General features: G+C 43.4%; 1 protein-coding gene across 4 annotated transcripts in view; it reads right to left on the reverse strand.

Annotated features, from left to right (window-relative positions):
• The window catches only part of TMOD2 (tropomodulin 2), a 68,327-nt gene that overhangs the window by 16,896 nt on the left and 29,507 nt on the right, over positions 1 to 21,924 (reverse strand). For 3 of the 4 annotated variants that reach the window (XM_019477537.2, XM_006259127.4, XM_059714675.1), the window contains 2 exons: positions 18,227 to 18,432; positions 16,228 to 16,384 (listed from right to left, as the gene is read on the reverse strand). In XM_019477537.2, coding sequence (XP_019333082.1) covers positions 16,228 to 16,384; positions 18,227 to 18,352 — 283 coding nt within the window. In that variant the 5' untranslated portion in view covers positions 18,353 to 18,432. Of the gene's footprint in view, positions 1 to 16,227; positions 16,385 to 18,226; positions 18,436 to 21,924 lie in introns of all 4 variants that reach the window. The other variant, XM_019477536.2, reaches the window with a different exon arrangement.

Consider the following 21,924-nt stretch of genomic DNA (forward strand, 5'->3'; position numbering starts at 1 on the left):
ATACCCACATGATTCTGTGACTTAAATCATTTTCCTTTACTGTCCTGGGAATTGTTTTTATGCAGATGATACCCAGATTCATTGATCTCTTTCCACAGCCTGGCTGCAGTAGTCTCCATGCTGTCAGGTTCCATGAATGAGATTATGAACAGACTCAAGAATTTTTTTAAATGGAAATTGAAGACAATCTGTCAAGGTTGGCCAGCCCTCAATTTGACTTTCACATCTGGCCCACCAGTGTTTTCATTGTCATCCTACTACCAAAAATTTCTATCCTACAGTATAACTTGCTTAAAATGTCAGGTGACAAGTGACTCATAAAATAATACTACATTTATATTTCTACAGATTCTAGCCACTGCTCTCGGAATCCTTTAAATACATCAGTACATCTTATCCTCAGCATACCTACCTCTGAGGTAGGAAAAAAATCATCCTTGCTTTACAGAGATGTGAACCAGACATAGCTACCCCAGCAATATCAAAGATAGCAAATGTATCATGTGCAATAGATGAAAGTCTGGTTACAGCCAAAAAAAAAGTGACTATGTTCCACAGAAAGTCAGGCTATTCACATTCAGAACAGTGCAGATGCTACAGTAAAGGAAAAGCAAATGCTCTTGATCATGTGCATATATTTCATATGCCACAGCTACTCAGACTTACATACCTGATAACAGTTACAAGATACTATCAGTCATGAGTCACCTGGTTACCAAGTGACCCGAGGATGACGCACAGGGAGGCAATCCACATATTCAATGGCAGGTTGATCAGAATGAGTAAACTGTCACAGAGTAGACCACTAGATGTATTGTTCATTACAGAAACCTGAAAATTACTCAGATTTACACTGGCACAGGCAGATTATGGGTCCTTTGCAGAGACCTATCCTGTCTTCCTCCATGACTGATACTAGTAAGCCACTGACATTGGACTATCCAGTGTGAACTTAAGGCATGTCAACTTTGTAGGGCAGCACTCTGAACTTCAGAGATGAAACCCCAAACAAGAGCCAGAGGACTGAAAATACATATGCTGTATGCTTTTCTGCCTGCTGGCCCCAAATCTCTCATCGGAGGGACTAAAGACCCCCAAAATAGCTCCCTACTTCATAACAAACTTGCTCATTCCACTCAACCCATTTGGAGAAGCATCTAGGAGGCAGCATTGCCACACCTGTGTTCAACAATAAGGATCTATAGGTGAGAGCAGAGCTGCTGTTTCGGAGTACCATGCTGATAAAACTGCTGGCTAAATAATCTTTTGAATGGTTCCTGCATGCTCAGCTGTCCCATAAACTAAACAGTGTGTGTTTAATTTTTGTGCCTCTCTCTGCACTTCCAAACCGTGTCTCTCCCCAGATAAGTAAAGAAGGTCAGATAGCCTGGTATCCTAAGAAATACATGCTGATGAAAAGAGGTATTGGGTAAGATACAAATTGGAGTGTGGGATCATATGTTTTTCATGCAATTTATGTGTATGGATCTTTAAAATACTTTCTGACCAGCATATGTAATTCTTGGATGGCAGCCCAACTCTTTTTAGATGTGTATGTGACCCTCAATGATAGTTTCCTTTAAAGCATTCTTGGCAAACTTTTGTTAAAAAAAATTCTATTATTGGTTATATGAAATGTTTAAAGGCACAGAAATATATGCCAGACAGAAAAAAATATCTTTAATATATATGAGTTTAGCTTGGCTGCCAGCTGCTGTAAAAAAATGGAATCTTTTGTCTGATTCAGATAGCCTGAGGATTATTTTTTTTTGCATAAACAGACAGTGAATAGATTGTACAACATAATACATACAGCCTACATTACCAGATCATATGCTTATATCACAATATTGGAAATTCAGCTTGTTCAAAGTATGTATCCTTGCTGATAGACAACTGTAAAGCAGCTTCACTTAGTCTCCTACAGAACACAGTCATGGAATTTAACTGCAAAAAAGCTGATTCTGATTTGCTTTTTCCAAGCCTTTAGTGCAAATGTCTAGTTAAACTGAATGCTTGAACCTATGATGCATTATTTATAAAGATGCACACACTTTGAAACACAGTATGCTTAAGAAAACTGGTCCAGTGGTATTATTTTAAAGCAAGAGTTGCAGCAGAGCAGTTGATCAAAAATCACAATATTATTTTTGAGTACTCATGAAGGGACCATGTTTTATTTCTCCTACTCTGTTGTATTGGGCTCTTTGTTAAAGTATTCTGTATGATATGCTGCATCTGCTGTATCTGTCTCCCAGATAAATTAACTTTCCTTTCTGTTCATTAACAGTGATACCAACTCATATTTTTAATGATGAAAAACCTGGCATGAAGAAGTAACATACATGTCTTATTCAAGCCAAATCTATGCTAATAATAATAGATTGGTTTACAAAGTTTGATCTGTTTGTGTACAAAGACAATATATAGTGTAGGGAACTGATCTCACCACTACTGGTATTATCCACAGCTTTGTAAGTACCACAATCCCCAATGCAGGTGGCAGTGTTGAGGGGGAATTTCCCCTTTCCCACTCACTGCTCTGCCATGGGAATAAGGGAAAGGGCACCTTCCCCCATGTCTTCCCTGAACTTCTATGGCTCTGTCTTCCAACAGTCTTTCATCCACAGGGATGAGAAGCTTCACAATCCATCTTCATCATCTCCTCTGACTTCGCATCAGGCCCTTCAATAAGGGAAATCCTGATATCTTTACTCTTCAGCTCTTTAAAATCTTTCCTCCCAGCTCCTATGTTAGCCCTCAGAGCCCAATTGACAAATTTGAAGATACCAGTAGATCATGGGGGAGGTCAGAGGTGGGGAAAAGGGGGGCATGGGACATGGAAACAGTTTAGATTATATTGTGTGTTTTATCATAACCCTTCAAGTAAGAGTTTATTTCTACATCTGAATAAGGAGTAATGTTTTACATTTTAAAGAGAGACTTTCTTCTCAAAGGGCACATCTACATGTCACCATACAGTGACATTGCTACAGCACCATACTTTAGTAGTTCCTTTTGGATCACATGTAGATATACGTGATCACTATGTCACCATAGCATGCCGTACAGTGACGTAGCGCATCGCTATGTTGCTGTAGGGTGATGTGTAGACATACCCAAAGGTCCAAAAACACTTTTCAGTCAATGATCTCAAGTCTGAAGTCCCTGTTCAGGCAAAACTTAATTCAATTTGAGTTTTGCCAAAACAAGGACCAAAAAACTAGAGGTCCAAAGACCTGCTGAACTACTCATTGAGTTATAGCTACGATGGTACATACAAGTGAAATGACCTAAGTAACATGACACAGTCTGATTGAAAGAATGTTGCTATCTTTACTGACCGACACATACTCAGTGATATGGAAACAGTTTATTAATCACAATAGAAAAAATATTGTGTGAACCCTTCTGGGATTTGAACACGAAGCTTTAGTGTGTCAGGGTAGCGAAACTTAGAATTTGAAGCCAGCCTCTTTGTCATAGGGCACTAAAGTGTGCCTGCTCCTTCAAGAGCAGAGTCAACTGAGCTAGGGAGCCCTGAGAGCTAGGCAGGGCTCCACAGCGGCAGGTTGCCTTGGCAGTAAGCTAATCAGGGTTTTAGCTGGCACCTGCACCCAGTCAGCTGACCAGAAGTAAACAGGATCCTGGTCATATATAAGCCCCAGGGCTGGGGCTAGCAGAAGGCTAGTTCTCTGTCAGCAGCCAGGGGGAAGGAGCTCTTGCACAAACACTACTCAGTAGGGGGGGGTGAAACGGGCCACATTCAATTCGGATTCAGATTCAGATTCGGCCTGAATTGGGGATAGTGATTCGACTCGTTGATTCAGATCACTATCCCTGATTCGATTCGACCAAATCCAAATCTGAAGATTCGATGCTGATTCAGAGAATCAGTGATTTGACCGTAGACACAGCTTTAAATGTTTTTTCTACATACCTCGAGGTACCAGGCACAGTTCATGAATGCTGCAATGCTGGGGTGGATGGAGCGTCCTACAGGAGCATGGGGAGGCCCCCCACATGCTTGGCGGTGAACCCAGAAGTACTTCCAGACCACTTCAGGGTCCACCAAGGAGCATGCTGGGGCCCTCCCCTTGCACTCCTCCCCTCCCCCCCCGGCTTGGCAATCAGCCACAGCAGGCCCCTGGGTTCCCCCCAGACCCAGAAGGCAGCAGTTGCCAAGCCAGGGAGGTGCGGGGGGGCCCTCAGCGCGCTCCCTGGTGGACCCGGAAATGGACTGGAAATGCTTCTGGTCCCCTTCTGGGTCTGCTGCCGAGCGCGCTCTGTGGAGACTCCCCCGCGCTTCTGTGGGAGTCTCCATCTGCCCCAGCATCGCAGCACTGACAAGCCACCTGCTACCTTGAGGTATGTAGAAAAAACATTTAAAGCTGTGTCTATGTCCGAATCTCTGAATCTGAATCGATTTGGAGGGTTCTGATTCGATTCAGAGACTAAAGGGTCTCCTGATTCAAATCAAATTCAGAGATTTGGCCACCAAATCAGGATGAATCTCTGCTGAATCAAATCAGGGACTGAAGCTTCACACAGCCCTACTACCCAGAGATGCTTGGTTACCTATTCTGCTGTTGGTAAGACTAATGGCCTCTAGGAGCTCCTAAAGCATCTGGAGCTAGGAGGCACACACTGTTAAGGGAGAAGCTTGCCTCCTTAAAGGGTCAGGGTATGACCTCTAATGCTATTGTTGTAATTATGTTATAGCCCAGGAGCTTGTATTTACATTGTTATTTGAATCCGGTTGACCAGGCTGAGGTTACTGGGGAGGAGGAGGCCTCATTGGGGAGCACACTACGGAGTGGAGACCCCAGCCCCAGAGTGCGCAGCGACAGGGTTGCGGAGAGCCCAGCACCATAGAGCGTGCAGAAAGGGCTGCGGAGAGCCCAGTGCCAGTGAGGGTGCGCAGACAGGGCTTCAGAAAGCCCAGTGCCAGGGAAGCCATATAGACAGGGGCCAAGTGCCCAGTGATGATCGGAGGCCAAGCTAGATCAAGGCCTCAGAGGGACAACATTTGAATACCATCTGTGAGGCATGGGGCGTGGTAAAAGGGCAATTTTGGAGCCATGCATCTAGCCCATAAGGCTTAGAGTGTCTTGAGTGGCACTGAATTTCAGTGAGACCCAGCAAGGGATCCAAGATTAGCAGGATCTAGTGGGGTTCAGCAGGACCATAACCACACAAACTCGTGGGCAGCCTCCCAAGTTATTATTTCAACCAATAAGATGTGGCAGGCAAGATTAGAAGGCACCCACAGGGCAAAGGAAGCACGGTCACAGAGCCCTAGAGTCTCAGAGCCCTGGGGACCCTGCATCATGACACTCTTCTCCAAGCTTTTTAGACTGTCACTCGTTAGTCTAGTGGTTACTTTCTCCTAGTTGGAATCCCAAATGCTAGCTTTTTTTGGAAATTTCCCTGGGGAAGCCTGCTATGCTGTATTTGGGTCTTGCTTTTTGTTCCCACTTTTAAATGGGATGCATTTTATGGGAAGTGCAAAATAAGACATCCGGTATTTCATAAACTCCTTGTTGTTGGCAAGACCTAAAAGCCTTATCAAGTGTTTATTTAATAAGAGTACTTCTGTTGTATGTTAGAAAGAAATGCATGGATTTAGTTGTGGAATTTCCAGCCTACTCTAATATCATGTGTTACAAAAGCACAAGTAGATTGGGTAGGGAGATCAGAGTGGCACTTAGGGACGGTGCAGGGCTAATTTGTATCATGTCTACTAAAAAGGCTGACCTCCACTGATATAGTCCATCTATATTAAAGAAAAGTTAAATATGCAGGTCCAGAAATTTGAGCATTACAGTTGAACATACACCCATAACTCTGTCCTCCATACATAACAGCTTTTAATTATGTGATTAGCTTTAAATACACATGCATCCCAAAAATTGTAAAGAGAATATGTGTCATTTGTGTAGTAGGCTCAGTGCTAGATTTAGGCTTAAACTACTTAAGCTACAATTTAGTGCCTCACGATATAAGGGGCCTCTAAATAAGAAAAAGAAACCTGACTCAATATCAAGTTTTATAATAATCAGTTGGTAAATGAAGGAGATAAAGGAAATTTGGGAAAATGACTCTCTAAATATGAACGTTTTCATTCTAATGTGATAAAAATATACATACATTTTATCATATGGGGCCTCTTAAGAAGGACACGGTTTAGGCCTCAGCATGTCATAAGCCAGCACTGAGTAGGCTGTACAAAAAAAGCACGGGGAAAAGAATCAGTATGTTTTTCATAAAGCTCTAATTTTGAGTTTTAGGGCTTTTACCTTTTGTTTTAAAAGTTATCACTACTTGCAAATTAATTTTTGGCCTGGATCGTCACTGCATGATTCACATCTCTGCAAACCAGGCTTAAAATGCCATCACTTATACTTAGCAGTGTTTCATTCCTGACCTGCACAGATGTGACTTCTTTCTTACAACAAATACACATTCTACCACACTTTGTTAGTTATGTACCCTCTTCTGCTACTGGTTCTGATTTTGGTCTTTCTTTTTTTTAAACTTAGATCCTCTTATTGCTTCTTACGTTTAAATGAAACCCTGTTTACTCTATATGACAGAATTCTTGAGTGACCTTTAAAGTGAAATTCAATAATCCTGGATTTCAGCCTTGCATAAATCGCACAAGATATTTTTTCCTTTTGAGGTTTAAGGAAATTCCTCTCTAAAAATACTCTATTAAATATAATTATATTAATTCTTACCAGCAAGCCACTTGAACTATAAACAAGAAAACTAGCCAATTCTAATTAAAGCTACAAGGCAATGGTAAAAATGGCTTTAGTTATTGCTGTTGTAGCAATACTCTTTTCCGTCAAGGAGCACTCACTTTATATTATATCAAATATTATCTCAAAAAACCTATGCTAAAAAAAACATGAAGGCTGCAAAATCAAGCACTCCAAAGTTGGCATGATGCCAAATATATAATTCCACTTATGTACAGATCAATCAAATTAAAGTTGCAAAGCTTACCTTAATTTTTACATTTCTTAATTTTTGTGTGCTTGACTTTGGCACCTTAGTACTATAGCTATTTTAACAGAGTTTCTCACATTTTAAAAAATGAAAATCAGGAATTTCATCACTTGGATCTTTCCTCACACTGAATTCACATTGGTCAGCAGCACGGATGGGCTCCTTAGCCAAAGTAGTGACTGGTGGTAGTAGAAAGTTGTTATCTTCCATATGGATGTGTCACAAGGGAGGATGTAGGCACACACTTTGCCTTTGGGTTTCAAGTTCATTGCTGACCATAAAGGAACGCTGAGACGCAGTTCCAGGTTCTAGAAGGGAATGAGGTCTAGCAGTTACAGACCTTCTTGCTCCTCCTCTTACACTACCTCACCCTCTTTCTTTCTGCTTCTGTTCTACCCCTCCACCCCAGATCCTATCCTCATTCCCCATCTGACTCCAAGCTACACCATCCTTGGCTTCTCTCAGTCTTCCTCACTTCCTTTGTTCCTCTCTACTTGTTCTTGTCACTGACCCTTTCTGGTGCCTGCTTCGCTGCCTCCTTCCCCTAAGCTCCTCTCTGCCTCCTCACCTGGCATCCTCCTCCCCCACCAAATCCAAATACCCCTCTGCCATGACATCAGGCTGTTTCTTGCTTCTCTGCCACACCACCTGCCCCCAGCAAGGGAAACACAGAAGCACAGGAGAGACAAGCTTCCCTGGTCTCGGTTCTGGTGGCACAGTGGCCCTTGGCACCTGGAAGGAGCAATTACAGAAAGACTCTTGCAGCCTTGGCCTGGAGCAACCTCTCTTGCTCTGGGAAGATGACAGGCATGCTGTCTAGGCAGTAGGTAGGAACTCTGAGGGGATAGCACATAATCTGTACAGATGGAGATTTCACAGAACTGAGCTGCCAAATGCTAATAAGTCTTCACTGAGCAAGTGTTAACTGCAGGGGAGTTTCATGGAGACTGCAAAAGACAACCCTGACCTACCGCCTAATTTCAAATCCTTGTTTCAAAGCATGGAGGCCCTACAGCTTTGCAATGAAACAGCTGGAAGAATTTACTTAAACTGGACAAAAACAAGGTGTTTTCCCCATGATCTTGGAAACAACCGAACCAGTTTAGTTGAAATGTTCCAAAATATTCAGTGTAAGGCAGACGCCCGGCATGGGAAATTTCAGCACAAAAATTTAAGTTTGGCAAAGCTGTGATAAACTACAAACAGAGGCTCATAAAAAAAAGAAAAAGAAAAAGCATTGAGCAACTTTAGCTCTAGGCACCACCTCCTGTATTACACATACAACTATAAAAATAAAGTCCAGGTTAGAGGTTATAGCCAACACTGAACATAAGTCTTGAAGATGATAACACCCCCGCCCCCCACCCCTGAAAAGGCTGCCAAAAACCTTAGCCATCAGTATTTCAACTTTGAAGAGCACAAAATCCCTTAAAACTACCATGCCTCTAAAGTAAACTTTGAATTAGACACAATAACTTATTCAAATACTTAATCTCCACTCTTTATCTGCTCTGTGGATATATTCCTTGATATTTTTCTGCTTCAGAAGAATATATAAGCCATAAAGTTTGTTTTCATTAAAAGAAAGCACATACTCTATCCTAAAGGAAAGGAAAAAACATTCTTATTCTGAAACAACTGTCATCATCTGTACTGACATCATGCTTGGCACAGTACTGAGTAGGCAGGTTGGATGGTTTCTGTGTGGAGGGGCTGAAGACAGTGGTACAGTGATAAATGTTCTGGTTTACTCATTATTTTCTTCCTGTTTCTTTCCATTTATCAATTGGTTGAAACATTCAATTATTACATCCCAGGGAATTATGCACAGAAAAATGAAAAATTATGCACAGAAAAATTAAAAATGATGTGGAGTCCCAGGGGCTGTATGTGATGGCACGGAGCCAGCCCAGCCTGGCCTGCTGACATGCACCTTCAAACCAAACCGGACTGGCTCCATGCCAGCATGTGGGGCTCACAGCACTGCAGACAGGATCCATGCTCCATCGGGCTGGGCGGGCTTCATGCCTCCACATGGGGCTTCCAGCACTTCAGCAGGAAGCTGCACATGGAGACATGGAATTTCATGCCATCAGGTCAGGTGGGCTCCATGCCTCGTGTATGGCTTCCCTCTGGAGTGCTGGAAGCCCCACACAGAGGCACAGAGCTGGCTGGCTTGGGCCAGTGGTTCACAGTTCCTATCTGCAGTGCCGTGAGCCCCACATGCTGACACAGAGCCAACCCAGTTTGGATTCAAGGTGCGTGCCAGAGGGCTGGCTGGGCTGGATCCATGCTGCTATGTGCAGCCCTCAGGACTTAGCCAAATCCATGCACCATTGTGGGGGCTCTACCTGCTGCAGCCATGGGCACCCTGAGAGCCTGCTGCTGGCAGCAAGAGATGTGCACCATGAGGAAGGGAGTGGAGGGTGTGAGGGGTGGCCCACACACACCCACACACATCCCCATGCCCACCCACAAACCTGCCCCCCCACCTTGCAAGCAGGAGCTCCCCTCCCCACTCACCAGTCATGCACCACTGCACTGTCTGCACATGGGGCTCCCAGCCAGAGTGCTGTGAGTCCCACAGAGGGGGAGGCACAGAGCCTGCCCGCCACCTGGGTTAAATTATGCAAAATTATGCACAGCCATACATTTTATCTGCAAAATTGCACATGTATATAATTGCATAATTCCCCAGGGTGTATATTATATGCAAAAATGGCACATTTCCCTTATCCTTTCTGGCCACCAATCATAATGGCATGATCCATTAGAGTATTTCCACCGTCTTTGATAGGAGCTGGATCAGACCCAGCATGTGCATCTATATGTGAAATTAATGCAATACAATAAACTCTGGTGCATACTGTACCAGAGCTTACCATACCAGAACTTACTGCTCCCAGGCACTGCATTTACATGTGCACCTGGGACCATAGCATGTTGAGCTGGGTCAGACCAGTCCCGGCTGGCAGGGGGTCCAGTGGGTCAGCCTGCCAGCCCGGGGCTGTAGTGACCCAGCTCAGTGTGCTGCAGAGGAGCTGGCTGGTGCACAAGGGTGATCCACCACGGGGCTAGCCAGCAGGGAGCCCTTGTACTGAAGCACCTTCATGCTCCAGCCAGCCCTAGTCACCATCTACACGTGCATTGCTGCACAGTAAAAAATGGCGTTGTAGGATAGTACTTGTGTTTACAAGCTCTAACCTACAGCAAAGCTGTGGCTTAATAGGGCCACACATATAGATGTTGAGACTTTACTGTAGAGCTAATTAGGCAACTCTGCAGCAAACAACTTGTGTAGATGCACCCAGTATGCAATTGTTTGGCAAGGATCAGGAGATATTATAGAAAACAAGGATAACACTGGAGGATTGAAATAGCAGCCTTGGCTGCAAGCAGTTAACAAAGATATAGCCAACTTTAACTTAAAATTGAAATTACGTCTCAATGTTTTGCAATAGTAGTTTTGTTTTTTCAGTTACATTTTGGCAGTGTCATGAGCAACCACTGCAGTGAAGTAGAAGTGAAAATGGTAACAAAATAATACTTTTTGTGTTACATTAAGGAGCTCAGATCAGGCACTGCATGTGTATGTGAGAGAAAGCCCCTGCCATGAAAAGCCCTTAGTCTAAACAAAGATGATGGAAAACGTTGGGGCAAAAGGAAGCATTACTATCTCTCTTCTAGAAATGAGAATCCAGGGAACAGAAGTATGATATTACTTGCATATGGTCATACAAGAAGTCTGTAGAAGACCTGGAACTTGAACCCAGGCCTCTTAGATAAGATCTATACAGTTTCTTCATGGGACCAGGAAGTAGCCCGTATCTACTGGCCCCAGCTCTACATATAGAAAACTGAGAAATAAGCCAGTAAAGCTGCCCCCTCCATCATCCTTAAGATATGTCTCTGGCTTGCTTGAGAGCAATGGCAGTGGGGGGAGAGTGGGGGTTACCATCAGCAATTTCACTGTCTCATTTCCACAACTGGCATGTGTGGAGTGAGAGTGGGTGGGTGAGGCATGTTTCTTTGTGCTGGTCTTAGAAGAACTGTGGAAGGTGCACAGGCATATCCTTAATGGCCGGTCAAGTCATTAAGGCAAGAAATCATCCTTCCCATTCCTCAAAACTATTCACTTTCAAACTCAACACAGTTAAAGAAGCTATATATTTTCATTCCTGTTTTCTGTCAAAGGACTTTTTAAAATCTGACTGCATTCATGTGGTATCACCCTCAATATTTAGGGTTGTAATCTTTCCTTTCCAGTGCTCCCAAACTCTCACTAACTTGCAAATGATGCCCAAAGCAGTACAAACATGGCAGTGAGTTGATCCAGCTGTATGTAAGAAGTGCTATGGGTCAAAATACAGTTGACTGACTTTTTATAAGAATTTCCAGATTATCTATCATAAATAGAAACTAGTCCAAAAATGAATACAGTGAACACGACTAACTGGCAAACACTGCGATGACAAAAATCAGACCTAATTCTTCTGTCCTTGCAATGCTTAACAATGATGGTTCCCCCATTATTGACGGACTAAATGGATGTGTTTTACATTAGCTCTTGAAAGCCACCAAAGCAGGCCTTCAGCAGAATATGAGGCAGACCACATTCTAAAGATGAGAACCCCCCCCGTGTAGCCCCACTCCCTGCCATCATCAGGTTCAAATGTGGGGACTTTGGACAGTGGAACTGCTCTGATGGGTCATGTGGGGAGATGTAGTCTCTGCAGTAACTGGGTTCCTTACCACCTGAGCTGTGAACCTTCAAGCTGCTGAGTGCTCTGGCCCTCATCCAGAAAAAAAACATTTAAAACTCTGCTTAGTTTTATTCCTGTCAGAGAAGACAATGGACTTATTTGTGTGCTTCAAGTTAAGCATGTGCGTAAGTGCTTTGCTAAGCAAGTGCTAAGTAAGTGCTTTGGGGACAGAACATTTGCCACCTTGAGGGATCAAACCCTTAGTTCTTTCTAGCAATTAATGTAGGAGGTTAACAAGTTAAAATGTGGCAGTAGCCCAAAGCTTTAATACAAACCATACATTCAGTTGTCTTTGCCAAATACTGCAAGGCCCACATAACATGATTGCAATAAGACCTAAGGCAGCCATCCACACCACCAATCCCAAACCTTGAGCTTGTATTTAACACTTCCTGTGCTCTGACTACTCCGAATAACTCCCCTAGCTTTGGAATTGCTTTGTATCATAATCAAAACTGTGTAATTGTGTAACAACAGAAAGGACTGATGCAATCAACACAACTGGTTGATACTGCTGGACACTGCTTTGTTAAAGAATTCCCAGTGAAACACTAACCAAAAAAAAAGGCACTGGATAAGAAAAAACCATGCATCACAGACTCTTAAGGCAGGAGGAACTGGATTTTAAAATCCATTCCTTTTTCTTTCCACCCTGCTTTTATCTTCTATGTCAGGATCAGATTTGCAGAAAACCCATTAGGAATGTGTAGGAATGTCACTTCGGAGGAAGCATTCTACCTCTTCAGGTTAATCTTGAAAGAATATATTTCCTAATAGAAGACAAATATTAAAGTGCAAAACAATGACAAATCTTAAAAGATATTTCAGCTTGAATGATACAGACATCCTTCAGTAGGGAATTGTGCTGAGTGGCATCTTGGCTTATATACCTCCCATTTCTTTTCTTGCAGTACCAGAGGCCTTCTAGAGCTGCCTAAGAACTTAATTTTTAACCAACAGGGGCACGTTTATACAAGACGCTTAATGCGCGGTAGACTAATTTTTACTGTGCATTAGTGCATCACAGCAAAAACTGTGCTAATGAGGTAATGCACAGTAGAATTAGTCCACTGCACATTAAGTGTCACAAAAAGACTGTGCACTGTTGCTACTGTGCGTTAGCGCTGGCTACTGCACATTTATATAGTACCTCATATCAGAGGTACTAAACTTAATGCACAGTAGCAATGACACATTAATGCATGTGTGGACATGCCCAGGGTTACTTTAAGATGAAAATGTAGGGTCATTCACACTAAGGCCTTTTTAAAGTGTGGTAGCAGTGAATAAACACATATAATGGGCAGAAGTTACATACAGTATATACCCAATGTCAAGTACTTTTGCACTATCAAGACTGTATGCGAGGCCTTAGGGCTCATATATACAAGCAAGCTAACCAGAAACCCTATTTTAGAATAAGCTTATTCTATCAGAGCATTCCCCATTAAGTCCTTTGTATGGACACTGTTCTGGAATTGGGATCACTATATTTCAGAATAATTTTCCCACTTTGGGAGAACTCTAATTGTTCATCATTAAAAGTGACTATAAATCTAGAAAAGAATGTTCCTGTTTTGCAACTTACTCAGCAGAACAGCATATTCAGCAATGGCTGATGCAGTCAGACTCCCTGTGTAGACAAGCTTTTAGAGTAAATGAGAGTTAGGTTGTTAATATTTCAAAACAATCATTCCATAGTTGCATATTCAATGAGTTCTGCCAAAGTAAATAAGATTGTAATTAGGAACACTGTACTCAGAAATACAGCCATCCATCTCTGCTCCCAGCTCTTATGCAACATTCCTCATCTTTCAACAAGTTAGAAGGCTCACTTTATAGTGTGCAGGAAGCCCGCAGTGTTTGTTCATATGGCAAATGAGTGTTTCAGTAATATGTTGTCTTTCAGGTCTCAAATTACAAAAGACTATCACACCCTCTGCTTTCTAGCTCAGAAGGAAGGAGGCCATCAAAACATGCCAGGTCAACTTCTGGGCTTTATCTAGATGACATCCTCCTGCTGAAGCCTGCATTTCAGTCCAAGGGCAGCATAGCAGAGCCCAAGAAGTCCCAACATGGGGGCATGCCATGCTCAAGGCTGAAAGATTCTTTCCCAAAGCCACATTTTCTTAAAATAGAACATTAAGTGATACTGGATAAACCACTAAGCCTTCGAGCACTACAGTGCTGAACATGACACAATTATCTGTACAGATCTATTAATATGGTAGGTCTTACATTAATTTAGGTCTAGACAGTGCTAATAAAGAAGCCATCACTATTTTTGTGGGACTTGGCCACTGACTTCTGTGAAAGCAGAGCTGAGCTCTTTACATTTAGATGCTGATTGCCTACCAATTCTATATGTAGTGGCCATGAAGCTTTTTTTCACGTGCCTTAAACTGCTGTTGTTAACATTTGGGAATCTGTCTGGGACAGACATCCAAAATGAGAGGCATAAGAGAAATCAAGACAATAAATCCTACAGCAGCACTTATATGTAAGTAATTTACAATAAAAATGGTATAAAAAAAGATAACAGCAGCTTTAATTGTAAGGGAGGCTGAGTTCATTCTGGTTGAGAGTTGGAAAACGTTATTTGTGTTTTGTAAAACAGTGGTGTTATCAAATCACAGATACTGCAAATTAATAATCAGGGTTAATTCAAATGCCCTGGACACACCATTGGACAAGCAGGAAGATAATGTTTCCTTAGCAGCATTAAAAAAAACCCTAAATACAAGAAACAGCGCACATGGACGGTACAATGGTTAGTCTGACACAGAGGACATGCCAATCCTCACAGCACTGTGAAATCTTGCATACACCTGGTAGCAGTTTTATGTGCAGTAAATTCAGGCATGCAAGGGATCCCATCAGTGGCTGCAATTCAAAAATTTTCTAACACTGACAAGACAAAAGTGAACAAAATCTTACCTCTAAACAAGTTGCTGATGTGGCCAGCGTGAATTTGCACAGGCCCAATAAGAAACATTAATCAGCAACACAAGAGAAAGCTGTAACTTTCTAGCATGATGCTGCATAAGAGGTCAGAAAAGAGAAGCAGTTGGTAATAAGTCCATCTAAGATAAACTGCATTTCCCATTCTATATAATGTGTGAGTACCATTAAAAATAGGAATGCTAACTGGGAAAAAGCAGGTAAGACAATGTGCTTTGATACAAAGCTGTGCTTCATTTACATAGGTCTAGCTCAGGGGTTGGCAATTTTTTCAGAGCAGTGGGCCAAAATAACACAGCTCAGTCCAAGGTGGTCTGGTGCTTCTGACCTGACCACTGCTGCACATGCAATCCATCAAAATGATGCCAGTATCTGGGCTTTGTGAAATGGATTCAATCATTTGGCATGCTGAACTCAGCCTGCGGGCCAAAGGTTGCTGCCCCAGATCTTGCTAAAAGCTGTCATGATTCTTTAAAATAACTGCTGGTTAAATCTTTTTTTTCCAAAAGACAAAAATGAAATGTAATAACCTTAACAGCAATATTTCACCTGCATGTAGCGTATTATGACTTGGAAGCATTTTGCAAGTAACAGCCAGGGCTTGATCTTGGTCCCAGTAAGATCAATAATTTTGCCACAGGTTTCCCTAGAGGTACTTAAGCACATGTATAATTTTGAGCACTTCCACTGAAATAAGGGGAAGTACTCACAGCCTTTGAATTGGACACATGTTTAAATATCTTGATGAATGGAGGCTTTAGGCAGGCAATAGTAGTATCCTGAACTTACCACTGGGGAAGTGACCTGTCAGCTATCACAGCAACTCTCCGTGTGTCTACTCCGACCCTGTAGTAAATTAAGGCTGAATGAGAGTATCATAGCCGTTCTACTGATGGCTATACTGGCCTGGTTTAGATTACAGGTACCACAGGGTAAAAGCAGACAGGGACAGTTTCCAGAGAGTATCTGGCACACAGTCCATCCCACCCCATAACCTTTCTGTAACTTGTCTGTTTTTCATACTCCCTGGTAACTCTTATTCAGAGAGGAATGAGGTAGTTCTCTCTCCAAGAGCCTGAACCAGCGTAGTACTTATGCAAGCATTTAACTGTAAGCACAGGAGGATTCTTGGTGAATTCAGTGGGAATCTTAACTTCCAGTGTGTGCTTTGCTGAATCAGAGCCACGGTACACAGCACGTTGCTGCACTGCTGCCTCAGACCAGAGGGTTGCTGCTGGGGTTAGAATCCAGGAGTTCTTTGCTCCTGCTCCTGTGGGCAGACCTTTAGACCACAGATAAAACCAGGGCTCTATCAGCTTTAATTTTAAAAGGCATTTCCAGCTCTAAGTCTGACTCATAAGCTTTGAGGCTTGATATGGCCTCTTTCTATTTTCCACTGGTTCTTTTCCCTAGGAGACCACACAGCTTGTGATCCTTATATTGACATATATCCCCACTCATGTGGGCACATGTGAAGATGAACTGTTACCTTTCTTTTCTCCTGTAAAGGGTACAAAGTCCTCCCTATCCTTGTGCTCCAGTGCTTCCTTCTCCAAGTATGAAAGCAGTCGCTCTCTGTCGAAAGGGCCAGTGGCAGCTTTAGTGGTCTGATCTTTCTGTCGGAAGCCTGCCGGCAGAAGGGCATTCTACCAAAGGACAGGAAAAGAGGCAGATTGGGTTAGAGTGGTGCCATTTTCATAAAACATTCTAAATTTAATTTCAGTATTTTTGAAAAAGTGGAATGATTTCTGTATATTGCTTCCCCTACAACAGCAGCAATGTCCAGCAGTGTATTTCCTAGATGTCCTTCCTTTTTCAGGTCCTTTTGACAAGGTATTTAGCTGATTTTTTGGAGTCTGACAGGGCTGCACTATGAGCGCTTCTTCTGTGGCCTCAAGCTTGTGACCTCTGGGCTGTCAATGGTGTGCTTTAGCACCTGCTCCACCCCAGTCCCCCTTCCTAGATGTAATATGCCTTGAGTGTTGTATCTGTGATGGTCCAGGAAATATGGAAGAAACATAGCTATTCTGGTGATATCTTTTATTGGACTAACTGTAAAGTTGGGAAAGATGTAAGATAACCACAACCTGCCCTTCTTCAAACATGAAGTTTATCTATCATCTCCTAACCATATAGTTGGTGCAATAAAAGATATCATAAAAATATATATTTTATTTCCTAGATGTAACCTTTAAAAATGGCACACTTTTAAGTCTTCTCAGTCAGATCTTTCCTATCAACTGTTAATATTAATCACATTTATTCCCATAGTGTTAAAATCACAACCATGTATTACACTGTATAAACACAGAACAATAAACAGTTCCTGCCCCCAAACACTTGCCAACCAGGAAAAGGGCCACATCCTGTTACTTGTATGGACACACAGTAAAGGACTTCTGTACTGAAGAACTAAGGATCCACTGTGAGTCTAATGGTCCATGGGACTGAGCACACATTGCCCACCTGGGTCCACTGATCCACCCCAAAGCTCAAACTTCAGCCATGGGACTTCTCTAAGCTCACCTACAGTGCCTGCTCTCAAGCCCTGAAGCACTCATAGGTGAACTTCCAGCTCTAGTACATACTAGCAGAATCAGAGGTGCAGACAGAAGAGCAGCTCCCTGTTGTAACTCATAGCACTTTATAGGAAGCACTATGAGTTACAACAATCCCCCAGACCCAACAGTTCACTGTTGGGTCCAGGAGCTGGGGATTCCAGCTGCTTGCTGTGAACCTGCAGCCGGGTCTCATAGCAATGCCACTTCCCCCTCTCAGCTCGGAGGCTGTTTTCAGAATGGGAGGGGAGAAAGTGAGCAGAGGGATCTCATTCTTGGGGTTCCCCAGCTGGCACTGGAGGGTGGGTTGGTGGATTGAAGAACCTCACCTCAGGGTCACTCCAATCCACCCACCCCACCTTCCAGTGCCGGATGTAAAAAACCCCAGATGAAACTGCCTCTGCTCCCTTTCCCCCCTCCCATTCTGAAAACAGTGACAGGCTGGGAGCCCCACAGACACAAGTTACAGAATGCTCTCCGTTTTGGAATGTGTTCATCTGCACCTTCATGCAATGAGGATTCAGATTTTTGCAGGATTGGTCCATTAAAGTGGTCTTCAGCTGTGCACTTTTGTTTGGTCATGGTTATAAGCCACTTTCTGGGGCCAAATCAGACAAAAATTGTCACTTCTGTCTACAGTAGGAGGTGCTAAGCCTTGTTCTCCCTAAAACTGACCATTGACATGATATAGACAAGCTCTTACTCTCTAAATAGGCTGGGTGTGGAGAAAAAACAGAGGCACAGACATACATACAAAGTCGTATAGCACATCAGTGACAGAGCTGAGAACAGAACCCAGCTCTCTTGGGGCCTAGTATAGTGCCTTCACCCATGAGCACACCTCCTCTCCCAAGTATCTGGAATATAAGCAAATATCAGACTCCTGCTACATTTGGAAACATCAGCCTTATCTCTGTCTCTGTTACCTACCTCTGGGTCAAGGTCATCAAGAACATGTTCCAGTTGTTTCAGCTCATCCTCTGACAGTTTGCTGAGAATCTCATCCTCATTGATATTTTTGTATTTCTCTAATTCTTTTCGGAAGGGTAGAGACATAGCTCCTGCTGCACGGTGTCACTCAGTCCCTTCCTTGGAAACGTCAAACATTCAGGGCAATCTTCTTGGAGTTTCTCTCACTGCTGACAACAACAAATTATCAATATATCATCCAGATGTGCTGCTATAGATTCCATTACAGAATATTAGTATTGTAGTCATTCCTAGTATAGGAGTTTTGGTAATTCTAGGCTATAGTTATGCTAATCTATAGTTAAGCTAAGACATTGCAAAGGTTCTTGGGAGTAACAGGCTTCATTGACCACTGGATGGCCTGATAAAAGACAGAGTAAGTAAAAATGACAATTCAAAGTAAGAAACAATAGCCAAACAAGCTAGGGAGTAAAAAAGTTAGAACTTGCTAAAGTGGAGATAACAAGAGGCAAGTTGTACTCAGCAGGCTGAAGATATTCAAATTAAGTAATGGAGTAAGCTAGAAAAGTAAGTGAGGTCTAGTTGCCGAAACTTGGAAGTGGGGAGCTGCAGTTGGCAAGGAATGAGCTCCAAGTGTCTGGACTTGACCAAGAGACAAGTAAAGAGGGAATCTCGGCAGGGAAAGAGATAAGAGTGGGTACAGAGTATGGGCATCTTGGCTATAAGCAAAGGGGTTGTGAGCCTCACCCTTTCGTAGCGACCTAGCCCCATCTATGCACATAATGTGTTGTTCACCAGTCTGGGCAGTTTTGCTGAGCTAGGCTGATTGCTATGCAGATCTGCTAGCTACTGTCCTAAAAGACAATAAACCTATCTGAGCTTTCACTGCTGAACAATGAATTCAAGTTGCTCTTTCTGTGTCACACCTGAGCTCTGGGAGGCTGGATGCAGGCAATTGCCTCTAAGAGCCCCCTGAGCCAAGCAGCCTGAACACCAAGTGACAACAGGCAGGAAGCTGGTTGGGAACCCTCCCACCTGCTAAACGCCACAGAACAATATCTAGCTTCAATAGCATCATTCAACATGACACTTTAAATAATTGTGAAAACTCTTGTATTATCAAAATCTTCAAATGTAATCTTAATTTATCAAAATACAAAATGTACTGCCTAGGGTTTTTCTGTTCACACAACCCATTGTGAATAGCACAGATTTGTCAAGGAAGGGTGAGATAAGATTTTGCAAAGGTAGCAAGCAGAAAGCCTCACAGTAATCCTTTGTATATTCGTTTTTCCCTGCTGCTGAAGACAGCACTAACTTTACAAAAGGCTGTTACACGTTGTAATCAAAATAACCTTTTAGAGGATGAAGGCACTTGAAGTAAATGTGCCGAACCTATTTTATGTAACCAAACAGGAGTCAAGTTCAAATGCAGTACAGCATTTCTGTTTTTAGGCTGCAGGAAGCTTTCTAAAAGTTTCTTTGAATAAACTCATTAAACTCCTAGCTTTGCAGCTAGTAATCATTAACTGGGATGAAAAAGTTCTTTGAGGAGATTATGGCTTTTAAAAACTATTTGATGGTTTAAATGCTGATTTCATTATGCTTTACTCAAATCCCTGGAAAAGACCACTGTAATCCAGCAGTTAGCGATATTTGATAAAATATCCTGGAAAAGCAGTTGCTTTAGGGACACAACAGTTTGCAGTGGCTGAGGTTTGAATGCTTCTGTCATTTGGGGTAGTAGATATTAGTACCTCAGAACAGGCTGGATTATGCAACCCTGTATTATGTTGGCAAATGCTAACACATATGATCACATGGATGCCACCAGAACTACCTCTTGCTGCTGTGAAAAGTGGTTGTGCAACTCAAGACTCACAGATTAAGAAAAATTATAGACAGCCACCCATTTATGTGCTTTGGGCATTTCTCTGTGGTATTCTGTGTGGTAAATGGGGTAAAAAGAAAATACACAGATCCATAGGATTCTTGCTGTCAAATAATTCTTGATTCTTTAATAGTTTCCCTTTGATCATTATGTAACCCAGGAACACCCAAGGGTATGCCTGTCCTCAACTGGAAGGGATAGATGAGGCAGGCGACAGTGTTGTGGGTGGGACACCAGTCATTTGAGTGCAGGTCCCTCTTTCCTCTATAGTGTCAACTCCATGCCAATGCTCTTAACTATTTACAGTTTATTGAATTATAATATACATATTATTTCTTATTCCATATATATATAGGTAAATATTCTACTAGGTAACAAAGGAAAACTTTCTGAAAATATTCTTAGCAATATCTTTTAACAACACCAAAGGTATACAGATGAATATTTACAATACGATAAGCCAAAAACCCATTATACCAAACTAACCCAACTCCATAACATTTTGTACAACACATTCATAATTATGATTACAGTTATACAAAATATGAGGTGCAGTTTTATACAAAATAAGATGCGTTTACCCCTGGATCCCAGCTAACATGGGGTGCTTCCCCTTCTATGGGTCTAGCTGGGAAGGAAACTTTTACCCTGGGCTTCCCTCTCAGGGGCGGGGGGATAGGGGGCTGCCTTATTTCAGGAATGCCTCCCCTGCAGGACCCAACTCTGCCAGCAACTTACAGTTTTCTTTGAGAAGCCATCGACCCAGCCTCAGAGCCCTTCACTCAATCAGAGGCCCCACCAGCAATGTCACTCCAAGCCCCCCCCTTCTGGCCCTGTGCCCTGCTTTGGGCACCAAGGGTTCTTCCAGCTCTCATGGTGGGGGGCAGAGGAGGGGAATGGACCTAGGCACTGCTGGCTGGGTTTACCTTGCCTTATGTCTAGGCCTCCCCTTTCCTGGGCCCTGCTCTAGGCTCCAGGGCTTTTAGTTTTTTGGCCAGGCCACACTGCGGGGCTCTGGTTATCTGGCTTAACGCCAGGGTTAACCTGAGCAGCCTCAAGCTGCTCCCAGGACAGGTTCTCTGTGTGCCAGACTGCACACCATGTGGGCCTGAGCAGCCTCGAGCTGCTCCCAGGGCCGGCTCTCCATGTGCTGGTCTGCACACCGTGTGGGGCCCGAGTAGCCTCGAAATGCTCCCAGGGCTGGCTCTCTGTGTGGTGGTCTACACACCGCTCTGTCCAACCCCTGCTGAGGATGCAGGCTCGAGCTGCCTCCACGCGGCTCCCAGAGCCTGAGCCCCATGCGCCAGCCTACGCACCGCTGGGGCGAAGAAGGGATCCCAGTGGAGGCTCGTCCCTCACCAACTCTGCCCAGCGTGCTGAGCACGCTGGGTTTTTATTTACACCAGTGGCACCGCCCCTTTAGTCTGCCAGACAAAGCGCAGTCTTCAATCAGGTCCAGGGGCTCCTCACCCCACCGCTCTGAGCAGGGGCAGGGTAAGCCCCTCTCAGCCGTTACCTGATTGGTAGAAATGTTCCACCAATCCGAAGTGTCCTTCTCCAAGCCAGGCTTGCCGGGCAAAAGCAGCAAGCCCACCACAATTATAAAGCAGGGGTGGCTAATCTGCAGCACTGTGGCAATGGTACCATAAGTGGTACAGGCAGCCTCTGTGTGTGTCATGTAGCAGGAGAAGAGGACAGGCAGCGCAGCAGCAGACAGAACATGGAGAAGAAAGCAAAGCATCATATTGGACAGGGAATACAGGGAAGGAAGCAGAAAGGAGAGCAGTATATCAGGCAGAGAGCACAG

Source organism: Alligator mississippiensis, chromosome 11 (assembly GCF_030867095.1).
Source record: "Alligator mississippiensis isolate rAllMis1 chromosome 11, rAllMis1, whole genome shotgun sequence".
Classification (NCBI taxonomy): Eukaryota; Metazoa; Chordata; order Crocodylia; family Alligatoridae; genus Alligator; species Alligator mississippiensis.